Genomic DNA, 24,760 nt, shown 5'->3' on the forward strand with positions numbered 1-24,760 from the left:
ATACAAGCAGTTACCTCATGGTGGTATGGGAGTAGCTCATTGGCAAATTGAATGCACAGTCTGTTGCTGAACTTGACCTTGGGACTTACTTTGCACATACATTTACATTTCATTTACGTTTTGCTTGCATAACCAATTTTGAAAAGGACAATATTTCTATCTTTTTTTTTTTCCAATGTTTTTTTCATTTATTTTAAATAGTACTATTATAATACTGTAATGCCAGTTCATAGATATTTTTATTGAATATTTTTTTTTTGCATTACAGTGAAAAGTTAAAAATCTAAAATATAATTAATATTAGTAGTCACATATCACAAAATATATATTTCAGTGCAAAAACAAATTCAATAATATATTCAATTATTTCCTTTTTGTCATTCTCATTATTTCCAGTGGTTATTCTCATTAAAGTAAAACATTAATAAAAAATCTGCATAAAAGAAAAAACACATGACACATTTCTTAGTGTAGTATTATTTACTGCATTGCTGTACGAATTTGAGGATAAAAGTTAATAATATAAAAATATAAGTAATATTACATATTAAATACATATCACAAAATGATTTTACAATGCTAAACATATTTTCTTAAAATGGGATTAATTTTCTTTATTTGAATTTTAAATAAAACTTTATTTTCAATGGTGATTCTCATTAATGTAAAACAGTAATAAAAAGTCAACATAAAATGAAATGGCAGTATGACAAACACCATAACACAATTTTTTTTTTGCATTACAGTGATAAGAGTAATAATATTTATTGCACTGCTGTAAGAATTTGGGGGTGAAAGTTGAAATATAAAAATGCGATTAACATTAGATATAAATTTAATATCACAAAATATTATTACAATGCTAAAAATTATTTTTTTAAACCTAAAACGGGCTTCATTTTCTTTATGCAAACTTTTTTGTCATTTAAGGGGTGAAGCATGACCTGCCTTTGATGGTTTTTGTGAAGTTCACCTTGTTATTTTCAGTTAACATGTTATTTTTGATTATATCATAATTCCTTTAATTGCTTTATTCCAATGCATTTGTCTTAAACTCTCTATTTTTTAATCTATTTTCATTTTATTTTAAGGTGTTCTTACAGTGTAATTATACATTTAAGTACTGAGTAATATTAATTAACTACATGTACTTACTATATGGTTAGGGTTAGGATTAGGGTTTGATTTAGGGTTACTTGCATGCAATTATGCATCATTTATTGTTATTATAATAGTAACATGTAACGTTTAACAAGGACACCATAAAATAAAGTGTTACCGAACATTCTCACTCTTATTTTACACACAAACACAAATGGACTCTGAACCTTCAGAGCCTTGTTTTGCACTACCAGCGTCCTCTCTGCGGCCCCAACTCTCCCTCTCTTCGCACAGGGGCCCTGTAGCATCTCAAACAACAGAGCTTTGTGTTCTAATTAAAAAGCAAAATACCAGCAATCGGCAGTAACAAGCACTTGAGCTGCAGTGAACCACAGCTACTGTACCTACAGAGACATTGTCCGTCTATTTGTGCAGACAGTGTGTTGTGGTTTTACATACACATTTCTGCACGTACATGAAATAAGTGTACGTCATGCTTTCTAGAATTAGACTGATAAGCTCATGAGAGATTAGCATGTAAAATAATGTTTTCTTTGTATAACATCATCACAGCTCCAAAGCACGGGGAACATAATGCGGTCAAATGTAATAAAAGCATGGTTAGTTTGATTTTAAACCGTTTCGATGTCTCCTGATAACTCGTAATCGCTTTATCGCTTCCAAACACATCTGTTCAGCTCCCCTTTATAATGTTAACCTGCTCTCAGCATAATGGCTATCTGGTTTCCTGCTCATATCTGATATAAACTTCACACCGTGATTGTGGGGAACAGCTGTTTCACGCACCTGCGGACCAGACAGTACTATTAAAAATGACCTTTAAAGTAGACAGTCACGCTTTTGTAATGCTAGCTAGTGTGGCTATTGAGTTTCATATGCGGTTCGAGTAAAGAAAGAAAGGTGGATTATGAAGAACTTTGTCAAAAAAATGACTCAGCTTTTATTTAGCCAGAAACTGTTCAAATAATAAGCTGGCAGAATTGTAAATAAAGAGAAAAACAAGGACAAATAGACAAGGTCTAAAAAAAACAAGGTCTCTATGCAGACTGAGTGAAGTGTGGGTAATTTGTTCGCATTCTTCCGTGGATGGATGGATCTGTCTCTGGAGAATCTCAAGTCTGTCGTCACACGTGCACGTTAGCTATCTTCATTAGTCATGCAGGTAATTTCGCTGTGCCTGCACTTCATTTTTCAATCTAGATTTCCCATTTTCTGAGGAAATTGTGAAGAAAATGTCTTTAGAAATGTGATGCTCGTGAGTGGATGTAGTGTGTTGCTATGCACTTGCTAGAATGTTCTGGATGGTTACTTTACTGACAAAAGAATCAAATTAATTTATTAATTTAGTTCTTTTGACAATACACTTTGTATCAAAGTCATGATGTATCATCCTATGTGAGTAAACTCTATACACTGTCATTCCAAAGTTGGGGATCAGTATGATTTGTAATGTTTTTTTTAATTGAGTCTCTTCTGCTCATCAAGGCCATATTTATTTGATCCAAAATACAGAAAAAACTGTAATATTGTTGCAATTTGTAATAGAGGCTTCCTGTTTTAATATACTTTAAAATGTAATTCATTTCTGTTACGCAGCGCTGAATTTTCATCAGCCATTACTCCAGTCTTCAGTGTCACATGATCCTTCAGAATTCATTCTAATAATAAACTGATTTATTATCAGTGTTGTGCTGCTTAATATGTATATTTTTTTTAAATAATAATATTTTTTTTTCATTTTTACAGTACCAATCATGCAGTTGAGATTTGCTCACAGTATTTTATCACTTTACTGTATGCAAGTAAGATTGGGTATACTTATAGTAGTCGTATAATTTATTTATTTATTTTTTATTAATTAATGATATTCTGATCTGTAAATATGGTACAGGTCCTTCCCTTATTGTAAATCTATTAATTATTTTGTGGTTTTTCCTCCGTCAGGCAAAAATCATGCATCGTTTAGAAAATGAAGAGAGCATTTCTTCTTAAAAAGCCGCACAATTTGAGGTATTTTGTTATTAGCAACAATTTTGTACGGGGCGAGTTGTGCACCAAAGTTAAACAAGCACCACTAATAATAATGTTGCTTGTTAACTTTGGCTGGCATGGCGTATGAACATGCAGTGATATTATTTTTAGTTCATGCTGGCTTGTTGGTACTTGTGTTCATTCTTATAATTGCGTTTTGTACTAGCAATAAATTACCAAATGATAACTAAAGATTTCCATTATGTATGAGCAAAGATTTTTCCTCCTCGTGGTACAATTATGGGGATTACTTTGATTTACAGTATCTAGCTTTAGCCGTCAAATCGGTGCATGAAACTGCGTGCTGCAGCCTGCCCGAGCACACAGATGGTGTTGGGTTTTCAGAGATGTTCTTGTAGTAGTCAACAGTAAACCGTGAGCGCAGTCACTCTGCAGTGCAGACACGCACAGGTCAGAATGTGACACTGTGAAAGTACGTGAGCTGATTCACTTCCTAGCACTGAAATTACACTAGCATTCAAAAGTGTGGGATCAGGAATTTTGTAAAGAAATGAATGCTTTTATCAAGCAAGGATGCAGTAAATTAATCAAAAATAACAGTAAATACATATGTTACAAATTATTTCTATTTCAAATAAATTCTGTTCCTTTGAACTTCCAATTTATCAAAGAATCCTGAAAAAAATATATATATCACAGTTTCCCAAATAAATATTAAGCAGCAACATTACACTTGTTTTTAACATTGAAAAAAAAAAAAAAATGAATGAATGAATTGAGTTTTATATACAGTGGGGCAAAAAAGTATTTAGTCAGCCACCAATTGTGCAAGTTCTCCCACTTAAAAAGATGAGAGAGGCCTGTAATTTTCATCATAGGTATACCTCAACTATGAGAGGCAAAATGAGAAAAAAAAATCCAGAAAATCACATTGTAGGATTTTTAAAGAATTAATTGGTAAATTCCTCGGTAAAATAAGTATTTGGTCACCTACAAACAAGCAAGATTTCTGGCTCTCACAGACCTGCAACTTCTTCTTTAAGAGGCTCCTATGTCCTCCACTCGTTACCTGTATTAATGGCATCTGTTTGAACTCGTTATCAGTATAAAAGACACCTGTCCACAACCTAAAACAGTCCAACTCCAAACTCCACCATGGCCAAGACCAAAGAGCTGTCAAAGGACACCAGAAACAAAATTGTAGACCTGCACCAGGCTGGGAAGACTGAATCTAGGTAAGCAGCTTGGTGTGAAGAAATCAACTGTGGGAGCAATTATTAGAAAATGGAAGACATACAAGACAACTGATAATCTCCCTCGATCTGGGGCTCCACGCAAGATCTCACCCCGTGGGGTCAAAATGATCACAAGAACTGTGAGCAAAAATCCCAGAACCACACGGGGGACCTAGTGAATGACCTGCAGAGAGCTGGGACCAAAGTAACAAAGGCCTCAAATCCTGCAGTGCCAGACGTGTCCCCCTGCTTAAGCCAGTACATGTCCGGGCCCGTCTGAAGTTTGCTAGAGAGCATTTGGATGATCCAGAAGAGGATTGGGAGAATGTGATATGGTCAGATGAAACCAAAATAGAACGTTTTGGTAAAAACTCAAAGAATGCTGAGTTGCATCCAAAGAACACATACCTACTGTGAAGCATGGGGGCGGAAACATCATGCTTTGGGGCTGTTTTTCTGCAAAGGGACCAGGACGACTGATCCGTGTAAACGAAAGAATGAATGGGGCCATGTATCGTGAGATTTTGAGTGAAAACCTCCTTCCATCAGCAAGGGCATTGAAGGTGAAACGTGGCTGGGTCTTTCAGCATGACAATGATCCCAAACACACCACCCGGGCAACGAAGGAGTGGCTTCGTAAGAAGCATTTCAAGGTCCTGGAGTGGCCTAGCCAGTCTCCAGATCTCAACCCCATCGAAAATCTTTGGAGGGAGTTGAAAGTCCGTGTTGCCCAGCGACAGCCCCAAAACATTACTGCTCTAGAGGAGATCTGCATGGAGGAATGGGCCAAAATACCAGCAACAGTGTGTGAAGACTTACAGAAAACGTTTGACCTCTGTCATTGCCAACAAAGGGTATATAACAAAGTATTGAGATTAAATTTTGTTATTGACCAAATACTTATTCTCCACCATAATTTGCAAATAAATTCTTTAAAAATCCTACAATGTGATTTTCTGGATTTTTTTTCCTCATTTTGTCTCTCATAGTTGAGGTATACCTATGATGAAAATTACAGGCCTCTCTCATCTTTTTAAGTGGGAGAACTTGCACAATTGGTGGCTGACTAAATACTTTTTTGCCCCACTGTATATGTTTTGTGGAGCACCAAATAATATTAAAAAGCATATTGCAATGATTCTATGTGATCATGTGAAAATTCAGCTTTATTACATTATTTTAAATTTTATTATATATTTTATTATATGTTTTATTGTATTATTTAAAATTGTAATGATATTTAACAATATTATTGTTTTTACTATAATGCAGCCTTGCATTAAATCTTACAGACCCAAAACTTCTGAACGGTAGTGTTTTTAATTTTATTTAATTTTATTTTATGAGTTGCACCTTCTAAACATTATGCATTGACATTTTATATTTATCACAATCATTTAAGTCAGTGAATTTTATTGAATTTTTACTGAATTTTGTAACACTGCCTATTCATGAAAAGGTTTAAATGTTGTTGTTTTTTCTGCAGACAGATTTAGTTAATCCAGTGCTAGTTTCTTTAATGTGTGTGTGTGTGTGTGTGTGTGTGTGTGTGTGTGTCCTTGTGTTCACATAAAGTAGAGCATGCAGCTGGGGTAATCCACCAATTAAGCAGCAAGTAATGACCCTTCTGGCCTTTGACCCTTGACCCTTGACCCAGCAGCCTCTGGCCTTTGCTCTCATATCCCAGTGCTGATGGACAGTGAACATCTTTGGAAACAACAAAGTGCATCAGATCATTAATGAACTTCTCAGTGAAGCTCCTCAGAATAAACAAATAGTCATTTCTGAATCACATCTGATTTTATAAATCACATAAACCTGAAGTAAAAACTGAAGTAAGTCATACTGATCATCAGTCTTTTGGTTTCGAGTGTTTTTAAATAGCACAGCTCATAGTCTACCTGATAGGCCACACACGCAGCAGAGGTCTTGTAAGGCCAGTTTATTTTGTCCCAGTCTGTTTTAGGCAAAGGAAATGGGGAGCAGAAGAAGTTTGCGGGTGACGTAACACTGCGGCTGTATCGGATGAATCTGAATCACAGCTTCAGAGCTCAGGCTAATGGAGGACACCTTTGATCTGCACTTAGATCTGCCTCATAATCTGCACAAATGCTCCCACACTAGGTGGCTGTCTCAGATGATGCACTCTTCAGAAGGGCCAGAGATAAACAGAGAACAAGAGCTGCTCCTTATGAACATATGTGGTCTAGACCAGTGGTTCTCAACTGGTTTGGCCTTGGGACCCACGTTTTCCTATGGTCATCAAGCCGCAACCCACTTACCATTTATCTATATATATATATATATATGTATATGTGTGTGTGTGTGTATATGTATATGTGTGTGTGTGTATATGTGTTTAAAAAAAACAAAAACAAAGCCAATTTAATTCACAAAAATTAAGTTAAGACTGTTAAGAATATGATTAATACTGAATAAACAGCCTATAAGTTAAGGCAATTAAATAGCAGGCCCAAACTAGTTTTTGTTAATACAATTAAGTTGATTTGAGCCACCACAGTCATTTAAACATACACAAAATGACATAAAGTGAAAATAACATTGTATTTTTGGGTTATGGAAACAACAGTTACTATGGTGAATATACAATACTAACATGAACTGTTAATGAAACGTGGAACATGCTCCTCAGTAGAATGAATATCATACCTTCATGCAAATCCTTCTCAGCTAACACAGGCAGTACCAGTTATATTTCACGCGTTGCATGTTCGTAGTTTCTGCGCTTTAGTGAATTGATACACAGCGCGGCACCGCGTTCGCTACATCGCTACAAACTACATCGGCGATGACCTTCAGCCAATGAGAGACAAAGATACAGGGCAGAGGGAAGTTCAGTGAGGAGTTATAGACCATATCAGTATTTTAATATGTACAATTATATCATACAGAAACAAGCACAAACGCTTGACCAGCATAACATCAGCATAACAGTTACTGCAAAATTATTATTTACCACTCTTTGCAGAACACAATCCCTGTTCCCTGCATCTCCCTCCTGCGTAATCTGTTTTTGTTTTTGTAGCTGGAAATCAGCGCACAGACAATTTTTGGGCTATATTGTTTTAATACTTCCAGTCTCGCTCGAGAACAACGGGCTGACGCACGCAGCTTCTAGCGTTATTTCCTTATCACTTCTTGCGTGTGTTTTGTTGTGAAACGTAGTTTGCGGATCAGACAGAGTTGTCGGCGATTCTTCCTATTGTGAAATCGTGCAATGTGAAAGCCCCTGTCGCCGATCCATCGTGCAATGTGAACACAGCAGCGACTGAATGCTACCCCAGATAGTCACGCAGTGTGAAAACAACAGCGATCCGACGAGTTTGAAAATCGTGCAGTGTGAACTCGACATAAGCCTGTCAACATCTCATCTGACAGCAGCCACTCTTTACTTAAACTGCATCTGACAGAAGTGTCAACAGCTTTCATGCACTTCTTTTAAAATAAAAGTCTCGCATCAGAAAAACATTAAGAATTACGTTTTTTTTGTAGTTGATGTCGTTTCTTTGGCCGTACACTCCGCGACCCACTCCGAACGGTCTCACGACCCACTTTTGGATCGCGGCCCACCAGTTGAGAAACACTGGTCTAGACATTAATAGTAGGACATTTTGCTCATTATTCAACAGCATTTACATGACACTCCACTTTCCCAGTTGATATAGTTATACACGGCATCTAAGAATTATACAGAACACTCTGTAAATGACATGAATTCACAAACTTCTGCACTTACCCTTTTATTTGTGACCCTGGACGACAAAACCAGTCTTAAGTGTCAATTTTTCATCAAGCTTTCCATTGATGTATGGTTTGTTAGGATCTGACAATATTTGGCCGAGATACAACTATTTGAAAATATGGAGTCTGAGGGTGCAAAAAAAATCTAAATATTGAGAAAATCGCCTTTAAACTTGTCCAAATGAAGTTCTTAGCAATGCTTATTACTAATAAAAAGTTTTGTTATATTTACGGTAGGAAATTTACAAAATATCTTCATGATGGTTGTATCTTCGATCGTCATTGTAAATATCTACAACATGATCGTTACTTAATATACTAATTATTTTTGGCATAAAAGAAAAATCTATAATGTAATTTTGGCTATTGCTACAAATATATCTGCTGGTCCATGGTCACATTTGCGTGCTTGTTTATGAAATATTTTGGTTAATTTGATGACGCTTTCAACTACATTGAGGAAGATTTACAAAGTGTTATTTTAGAATTGTATACTATTATACTTTTTGAATAATATTTTAAATTAGCTTTTATTTTTTAATTTCTTTTTATTTTAATTTGCTTTAGTAATTTTTATGTGTATTTATAATTTTTTCATTTCATTTTTTAAATATTTCTATTTAGGGTTTTATTTTATTTTAATTTATTGTAGTAATTTTAGCTCTTTAACGCATTTATTCACTTCTGATTTTCATCTAAGTTTAAGTTTACCTTCATTTAAAATTTTATTTCTGCTTCATTTCAGTTACCAAAACTGAATTTTTCACAATAACAACGCTGCTCATTGTGCAATTTTTCTGAAATTCGCTGTCATGTTTTGGATGGTTGCTAAGGTATTGTGAGTGACTTTAACACGTTGCTATGGAGCTACTAGGATGTTTTGATTAATACTGGTGGAAGTGATACGTGTTTGATTAAAATAAATTCATTTTAAATTTCACATTTTATTTTACAAAAAATTCACAAAATTGACAGAAATACAGAAATAATGAAATATTATTCATTTAAAATGTCTATTTTCCACTTGAATATAATTTAAAACATAATTTATTGCTGTAATCAAATCTGAATTTTCAGCCTCATTGCTCCAGTCTTCAGTGTCACATGATCCTTCAGAAATCATGCTGATTTTGTGCTCAAGAAATATTTCTGATTATTATCAATGCTGAAAACAGTCATCCTGCTTCATATTTTTCTGCAAACCATGCTAAAAAAAATCAGTATTTTTTGATGAATAACAAAGTTCAAATGAACAGCATTTATTTGAAATAAGCTTTTTGCAACATTATAAATGCCTTTACTGCCACTTTTGGTCAATTTAATGCATTCCTGCTCAATACAAGGATACTTTTGAACAGTGTTGTACTAGAACGGAAGACCGCAACACAATGTCCATGAGACCCTGCAGTTTCACTCTCCATCCTGTAAGAGATGCTGTTTCTCCAACTCAGTTGTCCGTGACTCCAGATGATCCGCAAGCGGACCGGTTCATTTCGTGCCAGATAGCAGAGCGGAGCAAATGAGCGCATGACGTTATATCAATCCTGTACGCTTATCAACACTGTATAATTTGAAGCTGCTATGTTGCTGTGAGCTGTTAAACTCCGGCCCACAGGAAGCTGCGATGTTTGGCTGTGATGTGGGCCACTTTTGGGAGGCACTTGACAGCTTCCACACAGGTGTGTTTGCTCTGGCAGCGGCGATGTCGTAAGCGCACTCGTACAAACACACACTCTCACCAGGAAGAAGGAGGAAAAGTGGCTGGCTAATGAATAGCCTTAACTGACTTGGCCCGAGGATGTTTGTCTGGGCAGTTACACAGCGAGTGTGTGTGTGTGTGTGTGCGTGTGTGTGCAGTGAAGGCTGTCCCCAGCTGGAAGTTTCACTTGTCTTTCTTCCCGTGCAGAATTACTGTGGCAGTTTTACCCCGTGAGTGTCACTAGAGCTGTTGTAAAGTGTGAGTCTGTGTGTGGTCAATATTTAGCATAGCTTTGTGCTGTCACAAAGGGAGTTTCTGCTAATGAGGTCAATCGCCACAAGAAGCAGCGCTCTCTCTCTCTCTCTCTCTCTCTCTCTCTCTCTCTCTCTCTCCACATTGTGTTTGCATTCTTTTATATTCCTCTTTTCTGTCCTCACACTCATGTCTTCTGAGCAAGAGTGTTTAATGGGCTGTTTTGGTCCGTCTGGGCCCCCTGACCTGACCCATTACCACCCACCCGGTCCCTGCCATCCCTCTGGAATTCACTGCAACTGTATCGGTGAACATTTCTGAAGGGGGAAAAAATACATATGCAAGGCTGAAGTGTATAATTGATTAATAACTCTGTAAAGTTGGCCATATATATGTATATGTGTTTGTGTGTATATATATGTACATGTATATATGTGTGTGTGTATGTGTGTATATATATATATATATTACATTACACATTTTACATGCATTTAAAGGAGTATTGCTTTAAATAAATTAAAATATATATATATATTTTTTATATAACTTTAGTACATTTCAGGTAAACATAGCATTAAATAATAAATAGATTAATTGTTTGTTTATTTATTTATTTATAAATGTTTTAATATGTTATTTTACATAGCTAATTTTACTCGTTTACTCAAACTATTTACCTATTAATTATTTGTTTATTTATTTAAATGTTTATACCGTTTATATCATTTTTTATTTAATGATCTAATTGATTTAATTCAGCAATAATTAAAGCATTATTAATTTTAGTTATTTACTTTAAAAAATACTTATTTATAAATCTATATATGTTTACTTATGCTTTTATGTATATATTATTTATTTAGTTATTAATTTTTTATTTATAAATGTAATATTTATATATTGTTATTTAAAAATATATTTATTTGTGCATTTGTTTATTCAGCTAGGTAAACAGTTATTTACTCTTTTATTTATTTATTTATAAATGTTTTTTAATTCAGCAAGTACATCATTTATTATTTTTGTTATTATTTTACTTGTTTTAATAAATGTATAATCATTTACTTATTTATTTATAAAGTTGTTTATTTCTTCAGTTAATCATTTATTTACTTATTTATAAATTTATATTTATATTTTATTAGTTAATAATATTATTAAATATATAATGAATATATAAAAATATGTATTTATTTTAAAGTGTATATGTATGTATGTATGTATGTGTGTGTGTGTGTGTGTGTGTGTGTGTGTGTGTATACATGTATACATACATACATACATACATACATACATACATACATACATACATGCGTACATATATCTCATAATTTGGCTTCAGCTTCCCTGTTCTCCAGATATTGACATCGCTATTAAAAACCCATGCCAGTCTATCACTGCTTCAGTGACCAGGTGTCTGTGTGCCATGTAATGCGTGCATGAAAGTGGATGAATCAGAATAATCAGCAGTAACTGGATCTCTCCTCTGCTGCCTTTCTAAATTTGTTCCAGTTAATGCAATTCCAGCATTTCTAGGCCTCTTTTCCTCTCCTGTCCTCCTGTGAGCAGTGTAAACAGCTTTTCCCGTTAACACTGGACAAAAGGGGCTGAGCTGTTTGTGCTGAGCTCTCCTCTTCAAACACATCACTCCCTTTCCTCTGCTGGACACAGAGAAACAAATGATTCAGGCCAGGCAGCACTTCCTGTCAAATGTCAGACACTTTAGTTTGCTTTTCTGTTTTTATTGCCTGTGTGAGTGTATGTAGGTGAGACGGTCGGCCTTGTGATCAGGACACGTGAGAAAGACGGAGCCTCTGTCCTGTCAACACTTTTCGTCTTTCCTTTTTTTCCTCTCTGGTTCAAAGGGGTGAACCTCATGAAGAAAATCCAGGTCATATTACACCTTAAAGCCAAAAGAAAAAATAAGAAACTATATTTTGAATAAGGAAAATTAGCCTATTTTAAGAGCCATTAATATTTTTTAACTGTTGCATTTTATTTCAAATTAAAGGGATAGTTACTCACCCTCGTGTCATTCCAAACCCGTAAGACCTTTGTTTATCTTCGAAACACAAATTAAGATTATTTTTGATGAAATCCGAGAGCTTTCTGACTCTGCATAGACAGATACGTTTAACTGATACGTTAAAGACCCAGAGAGCTAATAAGGATATAGTTACAATAGTCCATGTGACATCAGTGGTTCAACTGTACTTTTATGAAGCTACGAGAATAGAAGGCTCTCGGAATTCATCAAACATATCTTAATTTGTGATCTGAAGATGAACATATCAAGATGAACGGGTTTGGAACGACATGAGGGTGAGTTATTAATAACATAATTTTCATTTTTGGGTGAACTAGAAATACCCCTTTAAGCACTTAAATGTTCACTATGGTTAAGTGGGGAAAAAACTGTAAGACAGTAATCATTTTCTGAATATGATATTTTTTTTATCAATCAACAAATTTAAATAAATAATCAAAGTAAACAAAAAACAAAGAAACATAGTAGAATGATGCATAAAATTTCTTTTTTTTTTAAATTTTATTTTGGGGTTAAACCTGGGCATTTTAAATTTAAACAATGAATAATTCAAGTGAAATATCTTGGAAGAGAGGGGACTGAGGGAAACAGTGTCTTAAAGATCTGAGCTAGTAATCCAGATGCTGTCGATTCAAACCCCAAAAAGTAGAAATGTGTGCTTCCGGAAAAAAAAAAAAAAAACTTCAAAATCACTACTGTAAATCTGCTATGTGGGAAGAGACTGTTAGTTGATTTGACCTTTTTTTGACAATGTCATAATCTGTAACTTTTTAACTTGATAATGTGTGCCAAATATGTACAGACGCTATTGATCTAATTTCTCCATTTTGCAATATCATACTGAACTGGAAGGAAATCACATTGCTCAGATGTTGATCTTTCATAGCTCTGAGAATTAATGTGGGCTTCACCATGTATCAACATTGTCTCAAATTTGTCTTTTAAAATTCCTCCGGAGTAATAAAATAGGCAAAAATCAATCAAATGTTGGCACACTACAGAGAGAGTATCGCTCAACAGTTTGGAGTCCATAAGATTTTTTGAAAGTATGTTTAGAAGTAAGTTTGAAAGTATAACTGTTTTCTATGAATTATATATTAAGTTGTAATTTATTCCTGTGACGCAAAGATGAATTTTCAGCATCATTACTCCAGTCTTTAGTGTCACGTGATCCTTCAAAATTCATTATTATATGTGACCCTGGACCACAAAACCAGTATTAAGTGTCAATTTTTCGAAATTGAGGTTTAAGCATAATCTGAAAGCTGAATAAATAAGCTTTCCATTGATGTATAATTTGTTAGGATCGGACAATATTTGGCCGAGATACAACTATTTTAAAATCTGGAATCTGAGGGTGCAAAAAAATCTAAATATTGAGAAAATCGCCTTTAAAGTTGTCCAAATGAATTCTTAGCAATGCATATTACTAATCAAAAATTAAGTTTTGATATATTTACAGTAGGAAATTTACAAAATATTTTCATGGAACATGATCTTTACTTAATATACTAATGATTTTTGGCATAAAAGAAAAATCAACAATTTTGACCCATACAGTGTATTTTTGGCTATTGCTACAAATATACCCCAGATATACCCCAGCGACTTAAGACTGGTTTTGTGGTCCAGGGTCACATATGCTGATTTACGGCTCAAGAAACATTTCTTATTATTATCAATGATGAAAACAGTTGTGCTGCTTAATAAATTTTTTATGAAACCTTTTTTCTGGATTCTTTAGAGCAGCATTTATTAGAAATAGAAATCTTTTGCAACATTATAAATGTCTTTATGGTCACTTTTAAACAATTTGCATATGCACTTTTAATGCATCCTTGCTGAATGTATTAATTTCTTTAAATAACTAAACAAATGAATAATCTTACTGACCCCAAACCTTTGAAAGATGTAGATATAAAATGGCTGTGCATAGCAGCTCAGATCATTTTGTGTTTAAAGAATTTAATGAGAAACATTTGCGTTCATATTGAGATCTTTAGCATTTGATTGGAGATTTGTGTATTGTAGGGTTGCACGATACACCGGTAATATGGTAGTATCGCGTTACTAAAGCTTAAAAATACCCGTGCATGGCAGGAACACTGTTTAAAACGTTCATTTGAACATGTCTTTCTGTTGTGCTCTATGTAGTATAGTCTGTGTATATGCGTTATATGGTATTGAGTGTTTCCCGATGCTTCAGTTCAGTTTGCAATGAGAAGTTGCACTTGCACGTCGTTGTTCATGCTGCAGTTGATCAGAACAAAGGGTCTGATTCAGATCGTTTGATGTCAATTTAAAAAACAGCATTATTCAACATCATAATATCTTACAAGAAAGTATTCTCACAGTTTTATTCATTTGACCACTTCTAGAACAGGTGTAGGCTAATAGTTTGTGTCTGGAAGCTTCTTTGCGATCACGAATACAATTCCATGCTGTTTTTGTTTAGTTTCTGTGTTCAAATCCAAATCCGCGTTGGCTTGGGCGAATCACTGATTCAATAAGGCTAAGCCATTCATAAAAACAGTCATTTGATTCGCTCCTGAAGATTCAGCCGTTTTGAAAGAATCGTTTGAGTGACTCCGTGATTCAATCACGAACTTCTGCCACCTGCTGGCAGTTTTTAAGTTTCCTGTCTAAAAGTAGGCATATTACATTATTTTCCAACATATTTATATATTCAGAATTTAGTATTTAAAACATTAATCTCATAACATTATTTATGCAATTATAAATACAGTCTAAATGTCACTTCATGCAGCTTCTGTGCAGTGCTGAGATGAGTTTTGTTTAGATCATTTCATGGATAACAATAGCCAGTCATTCATTCACATTAAGTATTCAGAGAATAACCTTGTCTGTTTTCACTTACATCTATTTATTTATGAAATTTTGATTCATTTTGTAGAGTTGAATTTTAAATTAACACAATACTGCATGGTATCGTGATACTTCAGCTGGTATAGTATCGCAAGACATTTTTATGGTATCGTGACAACCCTAGTGTATTGTTGGGAGCTTTTCTGAAAGACTGACTAGTCTAGACAGACAGATTTATTTTTTTTCAAGAGCCTCTTCCTCTCCTGAATAAAGACATTTGCTCTCCTTTTAATCTCATTGGTATCATTTTTCCTTTATATGGTGAAGCTTAACAGTGGATTCAACTGTGTTAAACTCACAATTATGACCATTGTTTCTCCTTCCCTCTGTCTCAGTCTGTCTCTCTTTTCCTCTGGTTTCCTCCTGTTGTTCTGCTGTCTTTCCTCCCTCCCAAACATTCCTGCATTCTTTCTTTTTCCTGCCTTAAAGCCCACTGTCTCCTTCAGCTGCTTTTCCTCGACGTGTGAGGTGTTTTTTTTGTTTTTTTTTGTATTGTCTGAGTGGTGTGTTTGGTACAGGATGAGAATTCACTCTAGCTGCTTTAAACCTCAGTGTGAAGGTTGTACTGTAATACTAATGCTTGACTCATCAACACTATAAATATTCACTTATTCCACTTGATTAAATGACAATTAAGTGGCGTTTTTGACAGTCTGGTATTAAATCTCATTTGAGATTTACTTCTTTGGCTTGATTTCAGTGTTGGTGTCACTGAATCCATGAATCCATCCATCACTGAAGACAAACAGGGAGACAGACAGACGTATAGACTAGACAGACAGACTGCATACTGCGAGCTCAGACAGACAGATGGATCCCAAAGGAAGAAGTGTGTCCAAAACAGCTGCAATGTTACACATAAAAACACGTAGCTCGTGGCCAATTAAACATGGGTTTTCCCTGCCTCATAGCAACCCTGTGCAGTGTGGATAAACAGATCTACACGTTTGCTGCTCATGATTGATAAGAACGGCATGTGTGTGTGCGTTTTATATAGTTTATGTTAATGGGTGTGCTTTTTTCCACCCTACAGTGATACGATACAGTGAAATCACTGATTATCCCCGGTGAAGTTGTTAATGAGGCTTTATCAGTCTGACTTTGTCCCTTCCTCTCTGTTACAGATGCCATCGCTTGTGAAACAAGGTCAGCACTTTGTAAACAGTTTCGCACACTTAGAGGGAGCTTTGGCATTTTGTCCATGAGCATTGTGGAGTTGTTTCTATAGGACGCCAAGTATAACCAGACAAATTATGTGGAATGAAGCAATTATGTGGCACAAAAACAAGCTACAAAACAAAAGCCAATTGCATTGTCAGTGGAAATGTACATAAACTGCTGTTCAAAAGTTTGGGATCAGTAAGATTTTTAATGTGTTTTATAAAAGTTTCTTATGCTCATCAAGGCTGTATCTATTTGATCAGAAATACAGAAAAAATACTGTAATTTTGTGAAATAATATTGAAATTTAAAATAACCGTTTTCTATTTTAATATGCTTTAAAATATAATTTATTCCTGTGAATAAATTATGTTCTTTTTAACTTTTTATTCGTCAAAAAATTGAATAAACAAATATCACCGGTTCCATAAAAATATTAAACAACACAATAGTTTCAACACTGATAATAAATCATCATATTAGTATGAATTCTGAAGGATCATGTGACACTGAAGACTGGAGTAATGATGCTGAAAATTCAGCGCTGCGTCACAGAAATAAATTATATTGTAAAGTATATTAAAATAGGAAACCAATATTAGAATTTGCAATAATATTCCACAATATTACTGTTTTTTTTGTTTTTTTAAATCAAATAAATTCAGCCTTGATGAGTATACAAGACATTAACTAAATGGTAATGTAAAATAATCTGGATGCACCCATTGTGTCCTGAAATGCATTTTTCACTCCATTAAAAACATTAAAAATCGTGCTGATCCCAAACGTTTGAACAGCTGTGTGTGTGTGCATGTGTGTGTGCGTGTGTGTAGTAATTTAATGCTTTTATTTAGCAAGAATGTGATAAATTGATCAAAAGTGATAGTAAAGACATTCATATCTTGAGCGTCTTGAAATATCTTTTAAAGATATCTTTTGAAGAATTCTGAAAAAACAAAAACAATCACAAATATATAGCACAGCACAGTGATCAATGTTGTGAACAATATTACTGTTTTACTGTATTTTTGATCAAATAAATGCAGCCTTGGTGAGTATACAAGACATTAACTAAATGGTAATGTAAAATAATCTGGATGCACCCATTGTGTCATGAATTTTTTTTTTTTTTTGTATTCAAATGTAAATTAATTTTGTCATAACATGCTGCATTTCTTGTCACATAATTAGTTTAGTCCACAAAATGAGTCAGGCTATACTTGGAACCCTCTATGTTTTGCCCATGAACAACTGGAATAGTTCACACAAAAATACAAATTTGCTGAAAATTTACTCACTCTCAGGTCATCCAGGTTATAGATGAGTTTGTTTGTTTTATCTGAACAGATTTGGAAAACTTTAGTATTACATCACTTGCTCACCATTTTATCCTCTATAGTGAATGGGTGCCGTCAAACAGTTGCTTCCGTTCCTATCCATAATTTCGTTTTCTCCAGTGAAAAAGACATCTTGTCTGAATCCGGCGAGAAATATGCACAGATCAAGCACCGTTACAATTGAAAAGTCCAAAACTGTTGGTGGATTTTGATCTCAGCGGGCAACAGGGGATGGACTTTTTCACTGGACGAAGTGTTTTTATGGATTATGGACTGGTATGTGACCACAGAGACCCATTTGTAAACATCTGTCCTTATTGAGAGACTGAGTTTTGCCAATAGCGTGTCTCAGGACTGATCTCATAAAAGTATGCAGGTGTGTGAGTCTGTCATCTGTTTAACACACAGCATGTTGCAGCTTCCATGCACAGATGAAACAAACACCCAGATGTGTCACAGTCAAATGCTTTAAACCAGACGTTACTCTCTGATGTGACTTCACTGATGATTAAGTGAAAGTTGCGCCATTTCAAGTGTTAAAAAAAAAAAAAAAGAGTTCACCAAATATGGATATTTTATCTTCTTTTACTCAACTTGATTTTGTTTCTAACCTGTATGACTTTGTTTGAAAGTCATTGGGCTCCAGAACATGCTTTACCTCAGCTGGCTTTTACTGTCTCAAGGCTAAAGATTTGTTCCTTTGCATTCAGCTGTTTTTCCCTTGACGTTTGCGAGTGTAAGGCAGGCTCAGGCTTGTGTGGACAAATAAAGGAGACCTAATGTTGGTGCTTTTAACACTTTCCCTTTGAAAGAATCAGGTTCAATTAAAGAAGAAGAGAAGAGGTGATGATTTAGGAGCCTCATTAGATTTTGCGGTCACACGTACGCACACAAAAACAGTCATTTACAGACCACTGTGCAGACGCTCAGTGTCATTTTATATCTTCCTTTATATAATGTTCTGCTTTGAATCTTCAACAAAGTATAAAGGTCCCTGAATGGCATGAAAACAACACAAGCTGTGATTGGTAACCAGTTATGATTATTGCGCAGAATAAGGTGCAAACAGGAACAAATCAGTCAAAATTCTGACTGCACTTACACTTAAAAAAAGTCACCAAGGCTGCATTTATTTGATCAAAAATACAGTAAAAACAGTAATATTGTGAAATATTTTTACAATTTAAAATAACTGTTTTCTATTTTAATTAGTGCTGTCAAACAATTAATCGCATCCAAAGTAGGTTTTTGTTTACATAATATATGTATGTGTGTACTGTATTTATTATGTATATATAAATACACACACACACACACAGTAAATATTTTGAATTTAAATTTATATATATATATTATTGTATTTCATGTTATATATAAATATATTTAATATATAAACATGTTTAATGTGTCTTTGATGAATAAAAGTATTGTATTCTGTTAAAAAATATGAAACGGCATGGCTGTACGTTATCACACCGTTTTCTCTCACACCCAGCAGTTGATCAGCTGCTGATTCATTGACAGCAGTGAGCATCACTCACTCTATCAGTTTGTGGTTTTTGAATGGGAACTGTGGATACTTTACTCATTCTTTTCCCAGAAGACTGTGCTCTACTCATCCTTCATAGTGACTTCAGCATCCACACTGACACATCTCATGTTCTTCGGTGTATCCCACCCCAAATCTGCAGTGAATGCCACCCCCTCCATGTGTTTTATCACATATATTTTCTCATTCTTACTCAAACCCACCAACTTTTCCTCCTCCCACTCATTCATAGACAGGTTCAGACGAAACCCCTGTTCCTTCTCATGTTGCTATCTACCTCCTCAGTTTTTAATTCCTTCTCCTGCTCAAAAGACCAGCTTATGTTGGTCAAGACTGGTTTATGCCGGTTAGTGCTGCTTTGGTGCTGGTACTGTATATCCGGTGAAGATGGTCAGTGTTGGTGTTTTTGCTGATTGAAATATCCAGCATCTGAAATACAATGGTTGTTGTGTATGATATCCTACAATGTGTGTGCAGTTCTTGGAAAGAATAAAAATGAAGAAGCTGTTGAAAGGAAATTCATTCATGCTTTTCCTCCTATTTCTTTTAACTCATGCCTTCATTTCTATCAAGAATTCATTATTAAATATTTGCTCGCTATCTTTAAGACTGCATTTGGACTCTCAGGTTTAATGCATAGATCTGATTTTTTTTGTTGTTGACCATTTTCATTTTTTTTTTCTCCCACCGGTTTACTTTCACACAACATGTCTTGTATTCGATATCTGTGTTTTTAATCTCCCACTTAAACCAGAATTATTCCATCTCTATACGTGTTTAGACATAGATGTCCAGATACTGGATGTATAAACTACTGTTCAACAGTTTGGTATCAGTAAGATTTTTTTTTTGTTTTTCTGTTGAGGAAAAAAGCCTCTTTTGCTCATCAAGGCTAGATTTATTTGATCAAAAATACAGTAAAAATAGCAACATCGTGAAATATTATTTCCTTTTTAAAATATTTTAAAATATAATTTATCCTTCAGAAATCATTCTAATATGCTGATTTGGTGCTTAAGAAATATATTTTATTAATATTATTATTAATGTTGAAAACAGTTGTTTTTGTGGAAACCATGATGCATTTTCTTGTTCAGGATTCTTTGATGAATAGAAAGTTCAAAAGAACAGCATTTATTTGAAATATATTTTTTGTAACAACATAAATATCTTTGCTGCCACTTTTGCACAATTGAATGCATCCTTGCTGAATAAAAATGTTAATTAAAAAAAAAAAAAAAAAAAATCTTTCAGAACCCAAACTTTTGAACCATTTTTGGGGAATTGAACCTATAACCTTGCCATCTCTTGCACCGCTATTTGAGTTACAAGAGCTTTCAGTCCTTCTCAAACACTTCCCACCCACTCCTTTCTCAAATGTAAGACCGATCTCGCTGCCGCTCATCACCAGCCACCTTCTCAATCCCTTTCCCCTCCCCTCTGATCTTTCCTCCATCTGACATCACACTTTGAGTTTAACCATCCTGCTTCTTTTAATGGCTGCTCACAGCTCTGTTTTAACCACTTCACTTCGCTGAAATAGCCGTGGTTCAGTTCTCCGGGGAGCCATCATCATCATCTCCCACTGAAATGGTGATCTTGTAACGCCGCGGGGCTGGGAATGGGTTCGAGTGCTGGGGAATCCCCGCAGCCAGACAGCTGATGAGAGCTCTCATGGTGGAACTTTTTAAATAAACATCCTTTACACTCAGTAAACTTCTAAAACCAAGTGCCTGCAACTGAAGACCACCTACCAGATGCTCCATTATTTGCTCTCAAGACTGGAATATGAGCTTCAATGCCTCTAATCACTGCATTAAAGCTTCCTCTGAAGTATAATGCATGCAATTACTTTTATATTCATGCATATGAACTCAAAGGAACTCATTTTAACAACTTCTCACTGTTTCTACATGTTTTGCTAGCTGTAGTTGCATTATTACCAGTGTTTGCTAAGCTCACTATATACTTGTATTAATTAATACAAAGGGTGGCTTGCAGTGTTGTTATTGCTAACTAAAACTAAAATGAAACCAAAATGATTATTTTATTTATTTATTTATTTGCTATTTAAAATACAGCCAAAATAAAATAAAATAAAAATATTAAATGAAAAATGTAAGCTTGAAAGACTTTTAAAATGATAAATGAATTTAAAAATGATAAATGTTGCATGACAACTAACTGAAATAAAATAATTTAAGCTGAAGTGCTCAAATTATAGCTAAAACAAATGAAATAAAAGCAAATCAAAGTTAAATGGTATTTTAAAAAAAAACTAATTAAAATGAGAAAACTGCATAGCAAAATTACTAAAATGCCAACTAAAAAGTATATATAAATATGAAGTGAAAACTTAAGCTTAAAAAACAGAAAATTATTGAAACTATTTGAAATAGTTTAAGCTGAAGTGCTAAAATTAGTAAAACTAAAACTGAAATAAATAAGCTACATGGCTTAAAAAACTAATAAAAATGAGAAAAGCACATAGCAAAATTACTAAAATGCAAATAAAATTAAAATAAAATATAACATTAAAGTTCATTAAAAAAATAAATAAAAATTTCTCGAATAGTACATAAATAATAATTAAAATAATGGTGTAGGATTTACTTTGAAATGATTTTCACTTGCTAGTAAATTTCACAAAAAAATTAAAATAAATAAATAAATACAAAGAAACAAGTAACATTGAATTTAAACACATTTTTGAAGTAAAAGGAGTATTGTCTTAACATACTCCAATAAGTTTGAAAATATATATATTTTTTTTTTTTTTTTACAGTGTAAAATACTATTGGTTGTAGCTCATCCAACACTGTTTGTGTTACAGTCATAATTGTTTCCTCAATTTGTGTGCCTCATATTTACATATTTAGCATGCAAACATAACATAAATACAACTACTGAGGCACTGACAGCACAACAGCAGCAGCAAATAAACACTGCTTACAACCGGCAACAGTAGAGGTGTATTGTGGGATGGAGTCAGGGGTCATGTGTAATGACTGACACACCAGTGGCTCCTGAAACAAAGAATGGAAGTGCATTATCAGGGTCATAAACTTGTAACACTTCTGACACTCTTTGCTTTCACACAGGCACGGCTGTGCGGTTTTGTTTCTTGTTTGAGGGTGTGTGTCTCGTAAAGAGCAGAGCATGAGCATTTACTATTAGTTTGCTGTTGTCTTTTGTATGTTAAACACGTGTGTTTCTGTGGATATGTGAAAATGTGGGTAGAAGGTTGTGATACAGTAGCGTTTGATCTCTGTGACTACAGCATTGGCATTTGTTTTTCCAGTCATAAAGAAGACACCAATATTACCGTTGAACTGAATTCTGAATTTGTTTTTGTATTTTCAATGATTGAATGAGAGCTTAATCTAATATATCCCTTTTTTCCCCCCAGTGACATATTTGATGCCATGTTCCCGGTCACACACATCGCCGGGGAGACAGTAATTCAGCAAGGTACAGTATGGAAAAGCATATTTTTTTCTCCCCTCAATGACAATTTTTATATCCAAGATTTAGCTAACTTGGAACAAAATGGCACATAAAAGCAGGCTTGTGTAGCTCAAGGTGTCTGTGGTCATGTAAAGTACTTGTGTAGAGTATGTTTTTGGGCCTTAGAACATTTATTTCATGTAATGTATTTAATGTTACACAACAATTATGCAGTGCATATAGTGCAAAACACCAGAATGCAAACCAAAGAAAGATCTCTAAACTGAACAGTTTTCACCAATAAATTACTTTTAAATTTCACAAATAATTACAAAGAAATTGCAAGTAATGCATTGAACTAAATGTGCTTTTTTGAAGTAGAAAGACTGAAATATCTCAAAGCATATGGAGACGGTAGCTGAAATCTTCTGATGTTTCTCCAGAAGAAATGTGTCTCTTGAAAACAAACTGTATTTGCAGTCATCTGCAATGTGATCTCTATATAAACCCATACATTTCTCATTAAAATTCTTCAGAGACCAATGCTCCCCATCCTGTTCTCTCCACATTCAGGCCTACAGTATGGCAACAGTCACATAAAGACAAGGCTGAATGATGACACCTTCATGTTGAGCTATGGAAGAGCAACCATAAAGTCAAAACCAAGTGCTGATACGAAGTTCACAAATGCATTTCAGATTGTTTTAGTTATGTAAGAAGGAACGGTGGGTGATGAGGTTTTTTTTTATACAGTCAAACAATGAGCTCTTTTTGGTTTCATGTGGAGTTCATAAGCGAAATAGAACAGTGAACTGCTTGCATGTCTTACACACTCTCTGTGCAATGTGATTCTTGAAGCAGAGTTTCGATGCATTTATCTAACATGGGCAGATTGCCCATAAAACGAGATCTAGGAATGCGCAATGTTTTGTGTGTCTGTGTGTGTGTGTGTGTGTGTGTGTGTGTGTGTGTGTAGAAGTGTGTGCTTTTGTTCTCGTCAAATATTTGACTGCACTCTGTGACTCAAGGATCTGTTAGCCAAAAAACAGAAACTTCAGAGCAGAGGTGATAAAAGACAGGAAGACAGGAACAATACTAAGAAAAATGAGCTGAACGGATTGAAAGAGAGAGAGATGGCGTGTAAGGCACTAGCGATCGGTGAGTGTGTTAAGATAAATCGCTGGTGTGATTTACGAGCGCTTAGAGTGTTCGGTGTTAATTAGCCCTGTGAACCCGCGTGAACTCGGCAGCGCACGGATCACGGGCTCTTTTAACTCTTCGGCATGCGCAAACACACACACGCTCGCTACCAGGATCCCAAACACCAATTTCAACACACACTCAGACATCAAAGAGCCCCTGAACCTACAGAAATGCTTTATGTAATGGCCTTTAACTTGGAGATGTTGATCAGGGCCCGTGGCTTCTGGCACACCCAGTCGTCCATTAAAATCTCTCAAATGGGGTGTAGATGAAGAAGCCTGGGAATCGTTTAGACGACACCACTCTGGGAGGTGCTGACTCTTTTAAAGTGGTGTGCCATCTTTTATCTTTGATACGCACCACTGTGTGTGTGTTCTTGGGAAACGGCGAGTCGGAAAGAGATGGAATCTGGGAATGAGACAACGTTATTTATCTTTTCCTCCTTTCCGTCCTGAATTTAAAGGTCCCATGAAATTAAAATGGGAGTTTTTTGGCTTTTAGGCTATTTTTGTTAGCTGTGGGGTCGTCTCGATGCTAATGCACGGTTAAAAGGTTGACCAATTAACTTTATAGCAGATAACCTGCTCAAAAGTTTGGGGTCAGTCATTTTTTTAGTAAAGAAATTAATAATTTTATTCAGCAAGGGTGCATTAAATTGACCAGAAGTGACAGTAGAGACTTTTACATTGTTGCTAAAAATTTCAATTTCAAACAAATGCTGGTACTTTCTAATAATCAAGGAACCCTGAAAAAAAATATCCACAAAGATTTTGATCAGTACAACTGTTTTGAACATTGATAATAATAAGAAATGTTTCTTGAGCAGCAAATCAGCATATAGGATCATGTGACACTGAAGACTGAAAATTCAGCTTTGCATCAACAGAAATAAATTACATTTTAAAATATATTTAAATAGAAAACATTCATTTTTAATCAAAGAAATACAGTCTAGGTGAGCACATAATACTTCTTTTAAAAACATTTTATCTTACCGACCCCAAACTTTTGAATGGTAGTGTATGTTCAATATTTTATGTAGATTTTCACAACTGAGCAGAAAAACAA

The 24,760-nt window shown here is 34.7% G+C and overlaps 1 protein-coding gene across 1 annotated transcript in view; it reads left to right on the plus strand.

Moving 5' to 3' along the window:
* prkar1b (protein kinase, cAMP-dependent, regulatory, type I, beta) overlaps positions 1-24,760 on the plus strand; it is a 78,943-nt gene that overhangs the window by 19,033 nt on the left and 35,150 nt on the right. The window contains exon 5 of the mRNA XM_058769872.1: positions 22,452-22,513. Within this exon, the coding sequence (XP_058625855.1) occupies positions 22,452-22,513 (62 nt within the window). The remainder of the gene's footprint in view (positions 1-22,451; positions 22,514-24,760) is intronic.

The sequence above is a fragment of the Onychostoma macrolepis genome, chromosome 03 (genome assembly GCF_012432095.1).
Source record: "Onychostoma macrolepis isolate SWU-2019 chromosome 03, ASM1243209v1, whole genome shotgun sequence".
Taxonomy (NCBI): domain Eukaryota; kingdom Metazoa; phylum Chordata; class Actinopteri; order Cypriniformes; family Cyprinidae; genus Onychostoma; species Onychostoma macrolepis.